The 15,667-nt window shown below is 35.7% G+C and overlaps 1 protein-coding gene across 5 annotated transcripts in view; it reads left to right on the top strand.

The window, feature by feature from the left end:
• The first annotated feature begins 2,409 nt into the window (after positions 1–2,409).
• LOC117101229 overlaps positions 2,410–15,667 on the top strand; it is a 14,654-nt gene continuing 1,396 nt past the window's right edge. The window contains exons 1-9 of one of the 5 annotated variants that reach the window (XM_033241144.1): positions 2,411–2,744; positions 5,510–5,580; positions 6,533–6,568; positions 8,259–9,352; positions 9,620–9,658; positions 10,332–10,391; positions 11,813–11,941; positions 12,686–12,837; positions 13,276–13,362. In XM_033241144.1, the coding sequence (XP_033097035.1) occupies positions 2,698–2,744; positions 5,510–5,580; positions 6,533–6,568; positions 8,259–9,352; positions 9,620–9,658; positions 10,332–10,391; positions 11,813–11,941; positions 12,686–12,837; positions 13,276–13,362 (1,715 nt within the window). In that variant the 5' untranslated portion in view covers positions 2,411–2,697. Of the gene's footprint in view, positions 2,745–5,509; positions 5,581–6,532; positions 6,569–8,258; positions 9,353–9,619; positions 9,659–10,331; positions 10,392–11,812; positions 11,942–12,685; positions 12,838–13,275; positions 13,363–15,667 lie in introns of all 5 variants that reach the window. The other 4 variants (XM_033241148.1, XM_033241147.1, XM_033241145.1 and 1 more) reach the window with 4 other exon arrangements.

Below are 15,667 nucleotides of genomic sequence, written 5' to 3' on the forward strand. Positions count from 1 at the left end.
GAAGCCCCCCCCCCCCGCTGGCGCCACCCCTGAATAATATAAGAGCTTAACATTCATGTGAAAGTGACATTCATTAGTGTGTACTCTAATAGTTTAAGCGCTATAGTTTGAATAAAACAATTTCAATCGTTTGTGTGGTTTTTTTCAAAGTAATTCAAAGGTAAATCTGCGTAAATAAATATACATTAAATATATTTGATAAAATATAATTTTAAAAAAAGGAAAGTTGATTAATTCTGAGTGGCAGTGCCAACTAGGTGCAATAGATATGGGGCATCCCCCTCCCTCGTGTCGGACAACCCCGAACCCCCATCTGGAGAAAAGCCAATCGTTTTCGTGCGTGGGATTTATCTCTGGATCCCCCCATGCACTCGATTCCTCTCTGATAATACTGAAATCAGCCTACGACTTAATTTTATCCTGAACTTGAACAATACTGCATGTCGGAAATTTCACCAATCAGCTTAAATGATTCAGTGAAGTTTGTTTCTATTTTGCCCACACAACTACTTAGGCCTAAATAATCGAAAGTATTGTTATTATATTATGTGTTCTATTTCTTAAATGTTTTGTATTGGTGGTCAATCCAGCGAGACTATCATGTGAGATCCTCATTACAGTGGCGTAAATTTGGTAGGGTAAACGCCCTTTGAGCAAAAAATAAATAAATAATCACGCATCTGCGATTCCTGCTACAGAAACTGGGGATAAACTCAAGCCCTATGATGAGCTCTGGTTGGTTGGTAAGCATTTTAGGCCTATTCGCGTCAATAACATTGAACTTTGTAATCATTAATCTCTAAAACTTGGCTTCATATCGACAAAATGAGAATATGTTTGAATAGATGGTAGAAATTAGATAAATTAGATTTGTTGTCGATCAGTTGCAGTTGATGAGTTTTAAAAAAAATATAAGCGTACCATCTGTGCATAATACGCTCCCCCCACCTCCCGTTTTGATACTTACTTTTTAAAATTTCAATTCATATCAGTGTTATGTGTTACTCACTTATCTGTTCTGAAACTGTTGTGCTCCCCTCCCCCTCCCCGTTTTAAATATTCTGGATCTTCCCCTGATACAGATAGCATATATTTGTAATTTGTGATTTTTTTTTTCTGCAATTAGGGTTTAACCCAACAAATATTACGGTATGTAACTTTTTTTTATAAGAACAGTAAGGCTGAAATGGCTTAGAAATTAAGGACAATTTGCGGCTAAGCTACCGGTACTAAAAATCTCGAATGAGGTCTTTATTTTAGTGTAAATAGAAAAACCCCACAAATCTTATCTGTACCGTACTCGCGCGAATAAGCGCCCCGTTTGAATAAGCGCCCCCTCGAATAACCGCCCTCCTAACGTGAAAATTTCCTTAAGCGCCCCGTTTGAATAAGCGCCCCTTCTAATTGAATAAGCGCTCGCGTCAATAATACATTAAGATTTTTTTTAGCAAGTCAATAATCCAATCAATCCTGGGACTGTGGTTGTTGGCATGATTTGAACTGCAGAGTGGAATCACATTCTTCTTAGGTTAATATCAAAATGAGGATATTTCTCTTGGATAGATGAGATTTCTGATCCCTGGACAGATAGTGTATTTCCAACTTTACTCTTTTTACATATTTGTCTATGCCTAGTCCTACTCCTCTTTTTCTTTTTCCGACCTTTAGCACATTCTCATCTGAGTTTTCAAGAAAAAATACAATGGTCCTGCCATCCTGCTAATCTCAATCGTCCGATGACCAACAAGCTAACCACTTCCCACCACCACTAATTGCATCTGCTATTTTGCTGTTATGTAAATATTCACGCATTCTTGTCATGAGCCACTGTGTTCTCTGGACGATTATCTTTTTCGCCACCATTCATAATGTCCTTATATACGGTATTCTTTTTTTCATTTAAAAAGTGCCTCTTGAATTTAATAATTTCCCATAAGAACCCCTCGATTTTCATTTATTTCCATAAGCGCTCCCTCAATTTTGACTCTCTTTTCATAAGCGCCCCTCAGAAAGTGCACAAAAAAAAAATATTTTAAGCGCCCGGGCGCTTATTCGCGCGAGTACGGTACCTTATTTGCGGTAGGTGACTGTATAATAATAATACCCTCTATAATACGATACACGTTCGTTTTAATAATCTTTTTTTTTTAATTATTATTATTTTAATTGAGATTTGACGAATCGGCGATATTCTTCAGTTATATCATGTAAGAATTATTAAGCACTTCTCTCCAGAATTAATTTAAATGGTGATTATTTTAATTGAGATTTGACGAATCGGCGATATTCTTCGGTTATATCATGTAAGAATTATTAGGCACATCTCTCCAGAAATAATTTGAATGGTGCCACTGTGATCGAAGAAGTCCGTTGGCTCCTGAAACAATTTAAGTTGTGAGTTAAAGGGTTAATTCGACTCCCCGTTTACCTTCATTGATCGACCGTATCAAAACGAAGAGGTCATTTTACAGTGAGACGACAGCCCACCAACCTTAACGACTATTGTGATATGTGTGAAGAGCCCAAACGTCTTATATGTGTCCACAATGAACAAAACATTATTTAGGTTGTACACAACGAATTCTCAAAGTACACACATCGACTGGCGTTACAGTGTAAATCATGACAGTATTTGAACAGTATTAGCAATGGACGTTACGAGCACATTCCACTAACGATGATTGTCAGGAAAATTATATGATAATGACTCAACGGAACCAGCATACAAAGAAGTTAGTAGCCAGGTAAGTAGGGTAACTCTCCCTTAGAGGGAGGGGAAGTTGAAAATTGGGGGAGTAATCCGTAGTCGCTATCAATGATACCCCATCATGGCAGATCAATATTGCCTAGTTAGCAAATTGCCAGTAATTTCGGGCCTAAATGTATTTTTGTAGGCCTAGTTTAAATCTTTGAACTACAATCCAATTGCCACCCACAAAATATATTGCCGCAATTATAAGACATGAGATAATAACTGGAGCAGAAACTTTAGCCTAACTTCTGGGCCTACGACTGTCTCGAATGGTTAGTTCAGAAATCAACTCGGCATTCGTTCATCCACACGACTACTTTAAGTCTTTATACTAGGCCCTATTGTTTGAATACAATGCAATACGGTACATCTCTGAGTTCTCGACCTACGAATTAAAACGTGTAGACAGGTGTGTCCATGGTAACAAACGCTAACACTGGTTTGTTGTGTGATCACACTTACTTAAATTATGGCGGTATCATCATTTGCTAGGCCTAATTCTGGTTTCAGCCTGGTGCAGGAAAGACCAGAGATTTATATATATATATATATATATATATTACATGTATATTAGCATTGTTAAGAACTAGGGGGCTTTAGCGTGATCAGATGACCTTGCACTTGTTGGTATGCTTAATTCAATAATGCCTGAGCATCAAATGTCATTGGTGAATGATACGGGTCGCATCCGGGTCACAGGCAAACATCGTTGGTCCAATTATTTCCCTGATAATGGTAAGAACATTTAGGTATCCAGGGGAAATATGCGCAAAATCCCCGGTATATTGTGCTTCCCTCTGATTTGGCAATTAGTAGATCAACCCATCTGTTACGTGTGAGATATGCCTAATTGCACTCGTAGAAGGCCTATAAAAATTCGGAGATTTGTGTATTTTAAAAAGCAACATATACTATAATTTCTAGAATAAGATATGCCTACCGTTTAATTAAAAATATTGTAGTATAATGTATATAATAAATGTAATTATGGTATAATGCTATAAGTAGTGTTTTTACATAGATGAAATATAGGCATTAGAAGGCACCGTACCTTTTGCGAACAGTCGCATCGTAACATTCCTAGATTATGTTACTCGGTGTCTATGGAAACATATATGGTTGGACTGACGTCCTCATAATACGGTTAGTTGTTTTCTAAGTAAATATCGAGCTTGCCCTGGTGTCAAAATACGTCAAGGATGGATCCTACGACTACACTTTTTTTTTTTTATAAGAACCAGTAAAATTTTACCCAGGCTCAGTATTCTTATTTTTTGGCCGATTTCAGGCTCAAAATGTTCTTAATTTGTTCTTATTTTACACACTTTTCAAACATAGAAAATTATTATTGTACAGCAAAAATGGGCCCTGAAAAAATGCCCTGGAAAAATTGCCCCAGAAAAAAGGCCTGGTAAAAATGGCCCAAAATGACAGTACACCTGATTATAGAGGGTATTACATAGTCACACCCACATTACTGCACGTAAGGTACAGATGTAATTTTTTGGTTTTTCAAAAACCTCATTTGACATTTTACCTCAGCCTCAATTTGTTCTTATTTTGTTCTTAATTTTTAAGCAATTTCAGCCTCAGTGTTCTTATAAAATGTGTTCTTATTTATTTAAAAAAAGTGTATAGAGCTACGGTAAGGCGATAGCAAATTATACGCGTGCACTAGATTAATGTTGACGAGGCGCGCATATTGTTGAAAAAAAGTGTCACACACCGTAGTTAGGATGTAAACCAACGCCTGTATTTGTCTGGAGTTTTACATGATATTTAGCAAAGGTTACCTTTTAACTTAATTATGTTCAGTCAGTGAACAATGCATATTCATCGTAACATGAATCCGCTTGAGAATCATTCAATATATTTCGGCAAGGTAGAGTTAGTGTTTATAATTAAGTTGTTTCAAACCCGATGTCTATAGGCATACACCTCAATATCAGAAGGCACGTAGCAAGAACATGTGTTAACAATTCAATCGTGTGGTTTGCATCGTGTAATTTTTCCTTGAATACATTATTATTATTATTATTATTATTATTATTATTATTATTAATAATAATAATAATAATAATAATAATAATAATAATAATAATAATAATAAGGTAAGAACTTATATAGCGCCATTTAAAAAACCGAAGTAATTATCAGTGGCGCTTCATGTTATTGTTGGAATAATAATAATAATTATTATTATTATTTATTATTATTATTATTATTATTATTATTATTATTATTATTATTATTATTATTATTATTATTTATTATTATTATTATTATTATATAAGTAATGGTTATTCGTGTCTATATAGATATACGACTGCGTTTGTTGTGACCATTATATTGGAAGTAAGAAACATAGACAGAGAGGGTACTCGGGCAATTTTAATCTTATCTTTATTAGAGAGCTATAACGCATAGTTCAGATAATGATGCATATGATAGAGCTGTTACATTCACAACCTTGTGTATTTTCATAATCTTATCATAAACGTTAATAGTCAATATTTAGTTTTGTTAAAATTTGCCACTGGGTGTCTTGTTATTAGCGTTTGTAATAGTTGTGAAGTTATAAAATATAAATGAATAAAATAATGAACGAATAATACTTTATAAACAAACCAGAACACAAGCAAATGACGGAACGGATGGGTATGACAGTCACTATACTGTAAGGTAACCAGTTCGATGCGGGGTTTTTTCAATACATAATAATCCTAGGCCTAACATGTTTTATTATTTCCACTTCAGTGTTAAGGCTAGAAAATGGGAGAAGCTGGTTGGTTGGTCAATTGAACCAGATTACGACAGCAGTTACATTGGTAAGCATTACAGTATTTATTTTATTTTTGTCTGTAATTGGTTAGTTGGTTTGTTGTTCGTTCGTTAATCCGTCCGCCCATCCTTCCATCCACCCAAACATCCATCCATCCAAACATTCATCCATACTTCTATTTGGTTAATTTAATTTATCCATCCGTTAATTCATTCATTATTTCTTTCATTTATTCATGCGTTTTTCCATTCATGTAATAATTCACTCGTTCATCCATTTCTTTATTATTCATTCGTTCGTTCATTAATTCATCCATTTATTCATTCATTCATTCAGTTGTTGTTGACAAAGTGCGCCTCTTTGCAGCTGATTGGACATGATGTGACCCTAAGGGTTGAAGAAAGTTGTAGAATGAGTTAGTCCACGCCTGTGTATAATTCAGCCTAGTTACAGTGGCGTATCTAGGGAGGGGGAGGGGGGCGCACACCCCCCAAGAAATGACTCGTGCCCCAGTCGCTTCCCCCACCCCAAAAAAAACACAGTCAAGTACCGTAGTTTAGTAATTACCTAAAATTACCATTTCTTACACAATCGTACGCCCTATAATAATGCATGTTTATATAACATTCACAAGTGTTATAGATAAACGCCGATTAAAATTATGGCTTTCAAAGTACAACTGATAATTACAAAATTAAAACTGCCGTAAGCAGGCACGGATCCAGTAGGCGGCACGTGCCCCCGTGCCCCCCCCCCCCCCCCCCCCACACGTTTTGCCACTAAGTTTTAAAATGTCAATGTATATCAATGTTATGAATTGAAATAAGCGCTAGTCACTTTAATCTATTCTGACAACAAATTTGCCCCACCCCGCCCCCGTTTAAAAAATTTGGGATCCGCCCTGGTAAGATAATTTATATTCCGGTACTAGAATTCCCATGCATGTGATAATGACATACTTATCTATAATATTAATAATTTTAAAATATTTTTTCCAGACATCGAAGCTTGGAGTAAGAGGAGATATAATGAAGGTGCGTATGCGAATGTCAACTACAATGACGTGGTTAAATCCCTCTCTTTGATAAAGTCAGGAAAATTACAAAAATTAATGAAAATATTGAATGCACAAGTTAATCAGTGTATTTAATGTTTTCAATGAATACACAGTAAAAACAATGTGTATGCTAAATACCCGGCTATGTCTAAACGCGTTTAGCTTTGTTTCACCAAAAAGAGACAATATTGTGTGAAGTTTTGTGTTCTCCGCACTCCATGCTGTTTTCACAGTGTACCTTCTTAAAAACGTATCAAATGATTGATTTACAGACTTTTCACTACGAACATTTCTAAATTAAATCATTGTGAAAACAGTGCAGAGGGTATACTGTATCAAATACCGTACCCAAGCACTTTTGCTGCTAAACACTTTTCTTATGTTTTTTTTTTTTTACTGCATGTTTCCATTTGTTAAATTTCAATTTGAATTGTATTTTTCATATGATAAAAATTGCAATAAAGTTCATCTCATATATCGTATATATCGTATATCGTAACACTGAATACGTCAATATACAAAACGTGCTATTTCTAAACACGTTAGCTTTTAAACGTGTCACCAAAATAGAGACAAGATTATGTTTTGTGTTCTTCACACTCAATGCTGCTTAAAAACTGCTTGATTTACAGAATTTTCTCTGGAAACATTTGTAAATGAAATCACTGAAATAATCTACGCAAAGATGATACAAAATGATATAAAGAAAAATTACTATTTAAGTGTCTGTATGGTATGATAATTAGCAAGAAAAAATATTTCGTTTTAATGTTGATAATTGAAAGCTAAATGTTGATAATTGAAAGCTAACATATATATAAAGCAAGCAATTAAAACAATGCGTTTTGTTTTTCAATTTCTTCACTTATCTCTGGCAGAGATACTGTAGGCATAGGCCGTATTCGACTAGTCGTTCTTCGTTAAACCATGCCCACTTACGCAGTGGTAAAATCCTACTTTACTAAGATAAGACGACCAGTCGAATAGAAAACTGGTAAATACTCGACAAAACAAAGTGGTTGCATAGTTACCGCGATACACGCTGCGTAATCAGGGCTGCTTCGGATTGTGGCAGTATGGGTTTTTCGTAAAATAATGTTTTCATCCTGTTTTTGAATTCTGTTTGCCTACATTTATTTTTTAACTGCAATGTAGGTAAATATTATAATTTTTATTTTTTGAAATTTAATCTAAATTATATTAACGCAAATGTTGTTGCTAAACTGACCAATCGGCCATATTATTTTGGTCACGTGGATAACTTAACGCTGATTAACGCATTCTGTTACGTTAATTTTCGTTGTCAACGAAGTCTATTTTACGAACCAGTCGAATGAAAATAATAGGCCTACTCAACGAAAATTCGTACTCAACGAAGTGAACAAGTCAAATAAGTCCAAAATGGATATACCTGGAGTGTCAATCAAACTTAACAACTGACCAATCAGAACAGGACCAGGAATACGCGTGTGTCTCACAAACACACATGATGTCCCACAAACACACGTGTCTACGTATGATTTTACATTGCCGTCTCGTAGGAACTTAGCAACAATATCCAAGGGGCGGGGCTTACCCAAACGGTCCATTTTGAAGCGCATATTACCGTCTATTAGTCGTATTAATCAGGCTCATTAACTATAATACTGGTTTATTGTCATTTTCAGGTACAGTTCACGTTGAATATCTTTGTTCGAATAATCACTTTTGCAGTGGAATATCAGACTGGAATAGTTTCATTGAAGCTAGCTTGGAGAAACAAGGAAAAGATGCTGCCAGCATCGAATATGAAGAGATAAAAAAAGAGGATGGATCAAATACAGAGGAAGTCTATGAAAAAGCGAAAAAAGAGTTGCATAAATCAGTTACACAAACAGCAGGTATAGAAATAAATAGTCCTACAGAGGGGTATATTACGGAGCCTATTACTTTAAACAAAGAGATTAGGGAACAAAGTAGCAGTGTTGAAAATGGAGAATGTACAAGACTCAACGACGATGAAAGCAAACGTAGGTGTGTCCGAGTTAGACCAATTTCTTCAAATAGTTTACCCGAAAAGAAGTTAACCTGTAGATCCATGCCACCTCGGCGGAATGCTTTATCCGCAAATGACGCATACACAGATGATATTTCTTCACCATCAATAAAGTTTTCATACACGAAAAAAGACACATCAAAACCAATGGTCGCTGGCTCTTTAAACTTTTCGTCTAGGCCTACTGATAATGATGTCTCAGAATCTTCGTCAGGTCAGAATGAGCGCCTTGCAGGTTACGACTTTCATCGTCTGCAACTCCATCAAGGATATGTTTTACCGAAGTCAGCGAATGTCAGCATTGGCGATTTGTTGCAGAGCCATCCGCGCATTGAGAGGCATTTCAGGAGTTCTCGCGACCGGGATATTGTATTTGCTGCCTTAGCTAAAGACAAAGACAATAATTTTTCGGAAATGATCAGACATCATTTATTGAATGATAATACAGATACTAATCATACTTCTGTAGGTCTACCGCCTGTGAACCAAAAAACGATTAATAAAGACCGGTCGAAAGGTGTACCGGTACCTGTACTTAAAACCATGTCTAGTACGCCGAGGATACCACTTTTGTCATCTAAATCAACTGATGAGATTTTATTGCAGCAGTTTGATACCGATGGGACTGACCTGAGAGATGAGCCCTCACAAGACGTCACATCTCCAATCTACAGTTACGTCACACACGCAGGATGTAGTGATGTCGATGTTAATTACACGCCAAAGGTTAGTAAAGATTATAATATACATTAATGTATAGGCCAAATATGATATATGATAGGCTTATATAATATATGGTAAGTTATGATAAGATAATTATTTGATATGAAATACAATAATATAGAATATATAATATAATACCCATATAATAGTTGCAAATCTCAGATGATTTTCCTGCTATTTTCTTTCAATCGCAATATTCCTTTCAATAACTTTTAAATCAATGCTCATTTCATTGTCTCTATTTTGACATGCATTCGACATCCATTCTAGTCACAAGTGAGCCTAATGCGAAATATAATGAGGCCTCAGGTAGGAATGTTGATGATATGAAGCCAAAATTCCTGATGTAGACTTAGGCCTATAAAAGCTCTGTCCATACTTAAGCCGGCACTCACTGCCCCAGACGGTCGTCGGCCGACGTGATTCCATGGAAACGACGTGCGCGCAACGGGTCGTCTTTAATGACGATCCGTTCAGAATACCACTGAAATAAGTAAACGACATTGGGTCGTCTAGTACTCACAGTGAGGCGATCGACGCAGTGAGTGCACGCTTAACAAGGATATGACGGTATATTATTATTTTTGCCCATATAAATGAACGAATCACGAATATCCGTCACATTGTAAAAAGAGATTTAGACGAAATAAAAAATAAATAAATAAATGTATAATGGGTTATTGAAAAAGAAGAAGACAAACCCCTGTACCTGTTAATGTTTCTTGTTTCTTAATATAGAAGTAGTGGACCCAGGTCGTAATGTTTTGACCTTTCAGGTATTTCGGTTGTAACAAAAGAATAGCATAATCAGGTACATTCGGTGTATTCATCTAATTTATTATTTATTTATTCATTTCGACATTCTTCCAATGTTATTCAAAATGAAATTTTTAATGAGATTTGAGATTTGAGTAAAATTTACTGTAGCTATGCACAACAGAAGATTTAGTTTTTAGTTTCAAATTTTTACTCCACTATACAGACTACACCCAACAACTGGGGGGAGTGTTATACAACTGTTATTATGGGAATCCATGTGAAGGTGAGAAAACATCATTAAACGATTGACGTTATTGTGACGTGAATTGAGACACAAAACATGTGACTGGTTTTGGCAAATCCTTACATTTTGTCGGCATTTTAAATGTCGCACTGCTCAAAACGTCTGAAAATCGGATTCTTTACCAAATTCAGGTTTTTACAGTTTTTGAGGGAAAAAAATAGGCCTATCGTGAAAACAGTTATACCAAATATCAATGACTGAATGTAACTGAAGGGTAGGACCTATTTTAAAACTTTTTTTAGGTGCTTTGTTACTTAGTTTACATAAAATAAATATTCATCATGTAAAACTTTTAAACCCTCAACATTCTTCAATCGTGTGCAACACGTTTTCCTGGTGTCTATTTCACATCACACTTGATGCAATGACTGACAGAGAATGTTGGTGTTGTCTATTTATTATCTGCCGTTGTTTTGTTCATTTAACACTTAACCAACCATCAAACCAAAATCAAATGCATTTTCATATTGATTAATTTTTTATGTGTGAGCTTGTTAGTTGCACCGTTTTTTAATAGATGTTCCGAATTAATTCGGTGACCATGAGTCAGCTTTTTACTCACACATTAATAATTATTTAATTTGTGCTTGTGTAGTTGATGAATTTATTAAAAAGTTTTCGCAAGCTTACGAAAACGATAACCAATACGGTTACGTCATCAAATATTTAGACAACCATTCGCCTACAGTTGCATATCTGTCACAAAGTAGGCAATTCATACCTTTTGCATCAATCAAGGATCATATTCAGCTCATACAGCAAATTGTAAAGACTGTTTAAGGCAAGAATGACGATAACGATAATGACGCATTCGTATTCGTTATCGTTTACGTAAGGTTGCAAAATCTCTCTAGTCTTTAATAATCTAAATAATCTAAACTTTCTACCGTTAAGACACTGAACGCTCATTGACATATCGACGTTATTTTTTGTAGACCTACAAGTTTTGTCTGTAACAGCGTATGTATGTTATTCCATGAGAGTAACTCCTGCATGGTTATACCACCGTTTGCACTAGTTTACCTTTATTTAAACAACTTATTTTACTTTTATGTTTCTTACAATATTGTTTTGTTGCTAGCGGCACTTCGGAAAGCTCCCAGACAGTAGGCTTAACGCCATTTTTGAGCAATCCCGTCTGGTGTTGATAGCATTTTTTTTCCTTTTCTGTTTTTATATCTTCTTGTTGTTTATCCGTTATGTGTTGACCTGAAGATGAAATAAATGATATAATATATGATATGATTTTGGTATCAGCATCTCATTGAAATTGAATCCGATGTATAGGCCTACCTCAATAGGACTATAACAGAAACGAACATTTTTAGATCGATTGCGTATAGAATTTAGTTTTAGAGATCGACTTCCAATTTAACTAACTTTAACACAATTTCATGCAGCCTCGTGGTCCACCAGCATTTAGACCACCAACTAGTAAGACACCGCTGCATCGAGCCATCCAAACAGCTCACAAGAAAATCCATGGTCCTCATCACCATCTTCTGTCTCAAAGTGGTTCGAGATTAACGGTAAGCTAAGAATAGCAGTAATTCTCGATTTGTCTTTAGCTCCCAATAAATCTTCTGATGTTTTCTCAACTTGTTAACACAAATGCAACAAAGTGATGTTAATCTGTAAATACGTGCATAATGTTTTTTTAAAGATCAATCTACAGAATATTATGTGTGGTAAATTGTTTTTCCTCGACCTTTGCACCTCAGAATAAATCTAACATTGCGAGCCATTTATAATCTTCCAATTCATTGACACATTGAAATGGTTAGGCCTACAATAGCATGAACCTAAAATAGCAGTGGCGTATATATAAGAGTCTTGAAAGTGGGTGGAGGGGCGAAGTGGGGCTCCATGATAAAGTGAGGGGGTACTAGCTCGCAAAATAATGATATAAGGTGATTTTTAGCTCCGATGAGGAGCTCTAGAAACTTGCACGGCTGATTGATTAATAGATCTCTTTTGTATGGGCGGCCGTTAGGGCCAATTTATCCTACTGCCTCTATTATACTGCCTTCCTCTGAGCTTTCGAGATTACGAAAACTTTTCAATGGGTGGGGTGACGACTGGGGCGCAAGTTTTTTTTTTTTTAGGTGGAGGTGTGCGTGTGCGCGCCCTCGCGCGCATCCACCTATCACACGCCACTGCTGTTTGGGTACTGGCTTAATATGGTGGCTCAATCTTAAAGCCCTACTTATCAAATATTAATTTATGAGATATGAAAAGTCTAAGTAGCCTAACGTTGCATGACTCTGTCTTAGGATAAAGTGGAAGCTTCGACCGAGAAGAGACGATGGTCCAGTTCTTTGCCAAGTAAGCATGTTCGACACACTGACGCAGTATCATCCGACGTAAATAACATGAACACATGGAGACAGGAGCTGGAAAAACGTATAAGATATCAACGATCAACGTAAGTTCTTAATGGTTGAATGTTTCATTATAGATGGACGAATGCAGTTGCTGATATTTAAAAAAAAATCAAATAATAATTGTAGGTTAAGTTAAAATACCTCATTTGTGTGTTATTCGTCAAATATTAAAGCCCAGCCGTTCAAATTAAATATCCGGATCCATGTTCTTCTTTTATGGAGCGCGTAGCCCTCATTTACATAGAACGTGCCCGCTGATTTACTATACGCATTCTTTGACGATAACTAGTGACTAATTTTAATGACACTTTATGTGTTGAGAAATAGTCAATATTTATGTAGCTTAATTTGTACATTAAGTAATACAGTAAACGTGTTATTAGAAATACCAGAAATTCAATATGACAATAGTTATTTTTAGGTTTAGACGATGAATATTATTTATAGACTTCGCCACTACGATGTACATTGATTTACAGGTCCAATTCAAAGGCTACTGCTCGTGTAAACGCCCCGCTTACTAATCCACTAATAACGACAAATAATACAACCATTACATTAAGCAAGTGAGTATATTGGTAACGCAGTGTGGTGTTTTTTGATGTAATACTAACCCCTAATTGTTAGTGCCTACAAACAAGTTATAATAATCGACTTAATGTGGTATTTCCTTGTTGGTTTATTGTATCGTTCAGTCACTATAGTTTGTTGCTTCCATCTTCCAGCACAAGTTTTCATCTCTCACCTTTCCGACTATGAATGTTCCTACTGTTGTTTATGTTTGTTATGCTTTTTTTATTTCATATATATATATACATATATAAACATATATATGTACATATTAATATATAAGTTTGTGTGCGCATAAATCTACTGTACCGAGTTTACTTAAAGTTTTTACTTTAAAATTCATCTCTGCAATTTAATTCTGTAAGCTCTCACGTTTAGTTTTTTAGTACCCTATCCAAACTCACACTGTTGTATGTTTTTAGAACTGTTGTTATTTATCTATTTGTTTATATATATATATATATATTAAGAGGAAAAAAAGTTTCCCCAACCGACCGCAACTGGGCATTCAGGCTTTGTTTGTAATGCAAATCCGATTAGAGCGACAAATAGGCCTACCTTACGCGCTTGCATGTGTAGTTGGACAGCTCTAGTCCTTGATACATGGAAAATAACAGAGATAGTCATAGGTGTGTTACACGTATGATTCATATATTGTAAAGAATAGTGTGTTTCGGAGACAAACAATAAAGAAAGGGTTGACGTGTTTTGGAAGGAAATATAGTTTGGATATGATACTCGCCTTGATAGCGAGAGGTTGTAGGTTCGAATCCTGACAGATACACCTTTTTTCATACAACTGAAATAGAAGAAACTGTTCGTTGATGAGCTACGGTACCGGTATGCTTGTTACGATCAATTACAACATGTTCCTATTCAAGCACTGTTATTATTATTTATCTACAGTATTTGCTGGTCCGCGCAAAGCGCTGACACAGAGCCTCACTGCTGTTGTTGTTGTTCTTGTTCTTGTTACCAAAACTTTAAAAGCGTCCAGGAAATTTTGCGCACATAAACTAGAGGTGATTTCCAACAAACGTTCGTCGCCCTTTGTTTAAAAAAAAAGTTCAAAAAAAAAAAGTTGGACCCAGGGTTCCCCCTACACCAAAACAAGACAGGGGTTTTAAACTTTAAAAGCGTCCAGCGTCGCCCGCTTTGAATGGACGTGCATGAAATTTTGTACACATAAACTAGAAGGGATTTCAAACAAACGTTCATCGCCCTTTTTTTTAGTTGGACCCCAGGGTTCTCCATACACCTAAAAAACAAAACAGGGGTTTCAGCAAGGACTGTACATTACTACCATTTACCACTACCGCAATGGTGTACGTCGCATGAGGCGCGGTCGTTTAAGGATGTGTTCTAAAGAACTTAAGGTCATGAGTTCGAATCGCATTGACCAAGTTTGAATCGGCGTATTTTTTTAAATTTTTTTTTTTTTCATTTTGTCAATCAAACAGTTCTCATTAAAAAGGAAAATTAACACTGAGGCGCGATTCGAACTCGCGACTTTCGGTTAAGGATGTGTTCTAAAGGATGTGTTCTTAAGATCGTGAGTTCGAGACGCGTCTTGGTATTCAATTTTTTTCCCTAAATTCAAAGATTTTTTTTTTCAATTTTAAGTATTTTAGCTTTGTACAAATGATCATTCTAAATATTTTTTTCTTGTACAAATAAACATTCTAATTATTAAAAAATTACATTATTGCCATTACCACCAATAAGGCACGTCGCATGATCGGCGCGGTCGGTTAAGAATGTATTTTTTTTTTTTCACAAATAAACATTTTAATTATTTAAAAATGTCTATCTTATTAGTTCTTTCCAAAAACCCAATATAATAACTTGCATGCAGGAACGAGCGGACCTGGTGAGCGGTCGCTCTTGTTTATGGTATTTACGGTTCTACGCAGCAATCTTTGAATATTATTTACTATGATTTCCCAGTTGCTACCTACAACTACAAGCTTTTGTAGCTTAACCACAGCTCCACTTGTGTGAGCGATTTAGTCAGTTTGTATAAGAGAAAGAGCCTTGGTGTTAGATCTTTACCTCTATCATTTAGGTCTCTGTGGTCTAATGGATATATTACTCACATTGAAAGCGAAAGGCTACAGATTCGAATCCCGTGCACCAGAGACACTTTTTTCATACAGCTAAATTAAAATGGAGAACTTTTCGTTGATGAGCTTGGCTTCATTCGATCATTACATGTCCTTATTCGAACGCTGTAATTAGTATTTATCTATTTGCTTATATTGTGTTTTGCTACCCAGCAAACTGGATTTAATTATATATATA

This window comes from Anneissia japonica, unplaced genomic scaffold, assembly GCF_011630105.1.
Source record: "Anneissia japonica isolate Jap-2015-1 unplaced genomic scaffold, ASM1163010v1 scaffold1859_len985614_cov190, whole genome shotgun sequence".
Classification (NCBI taxonomy): domain Eukaryota; kingdom Metazoa; phylum Echinodermata; class Crinoidea; order Comatulida; family Comatulidae; genus Anneissia; species Anneissia japonica.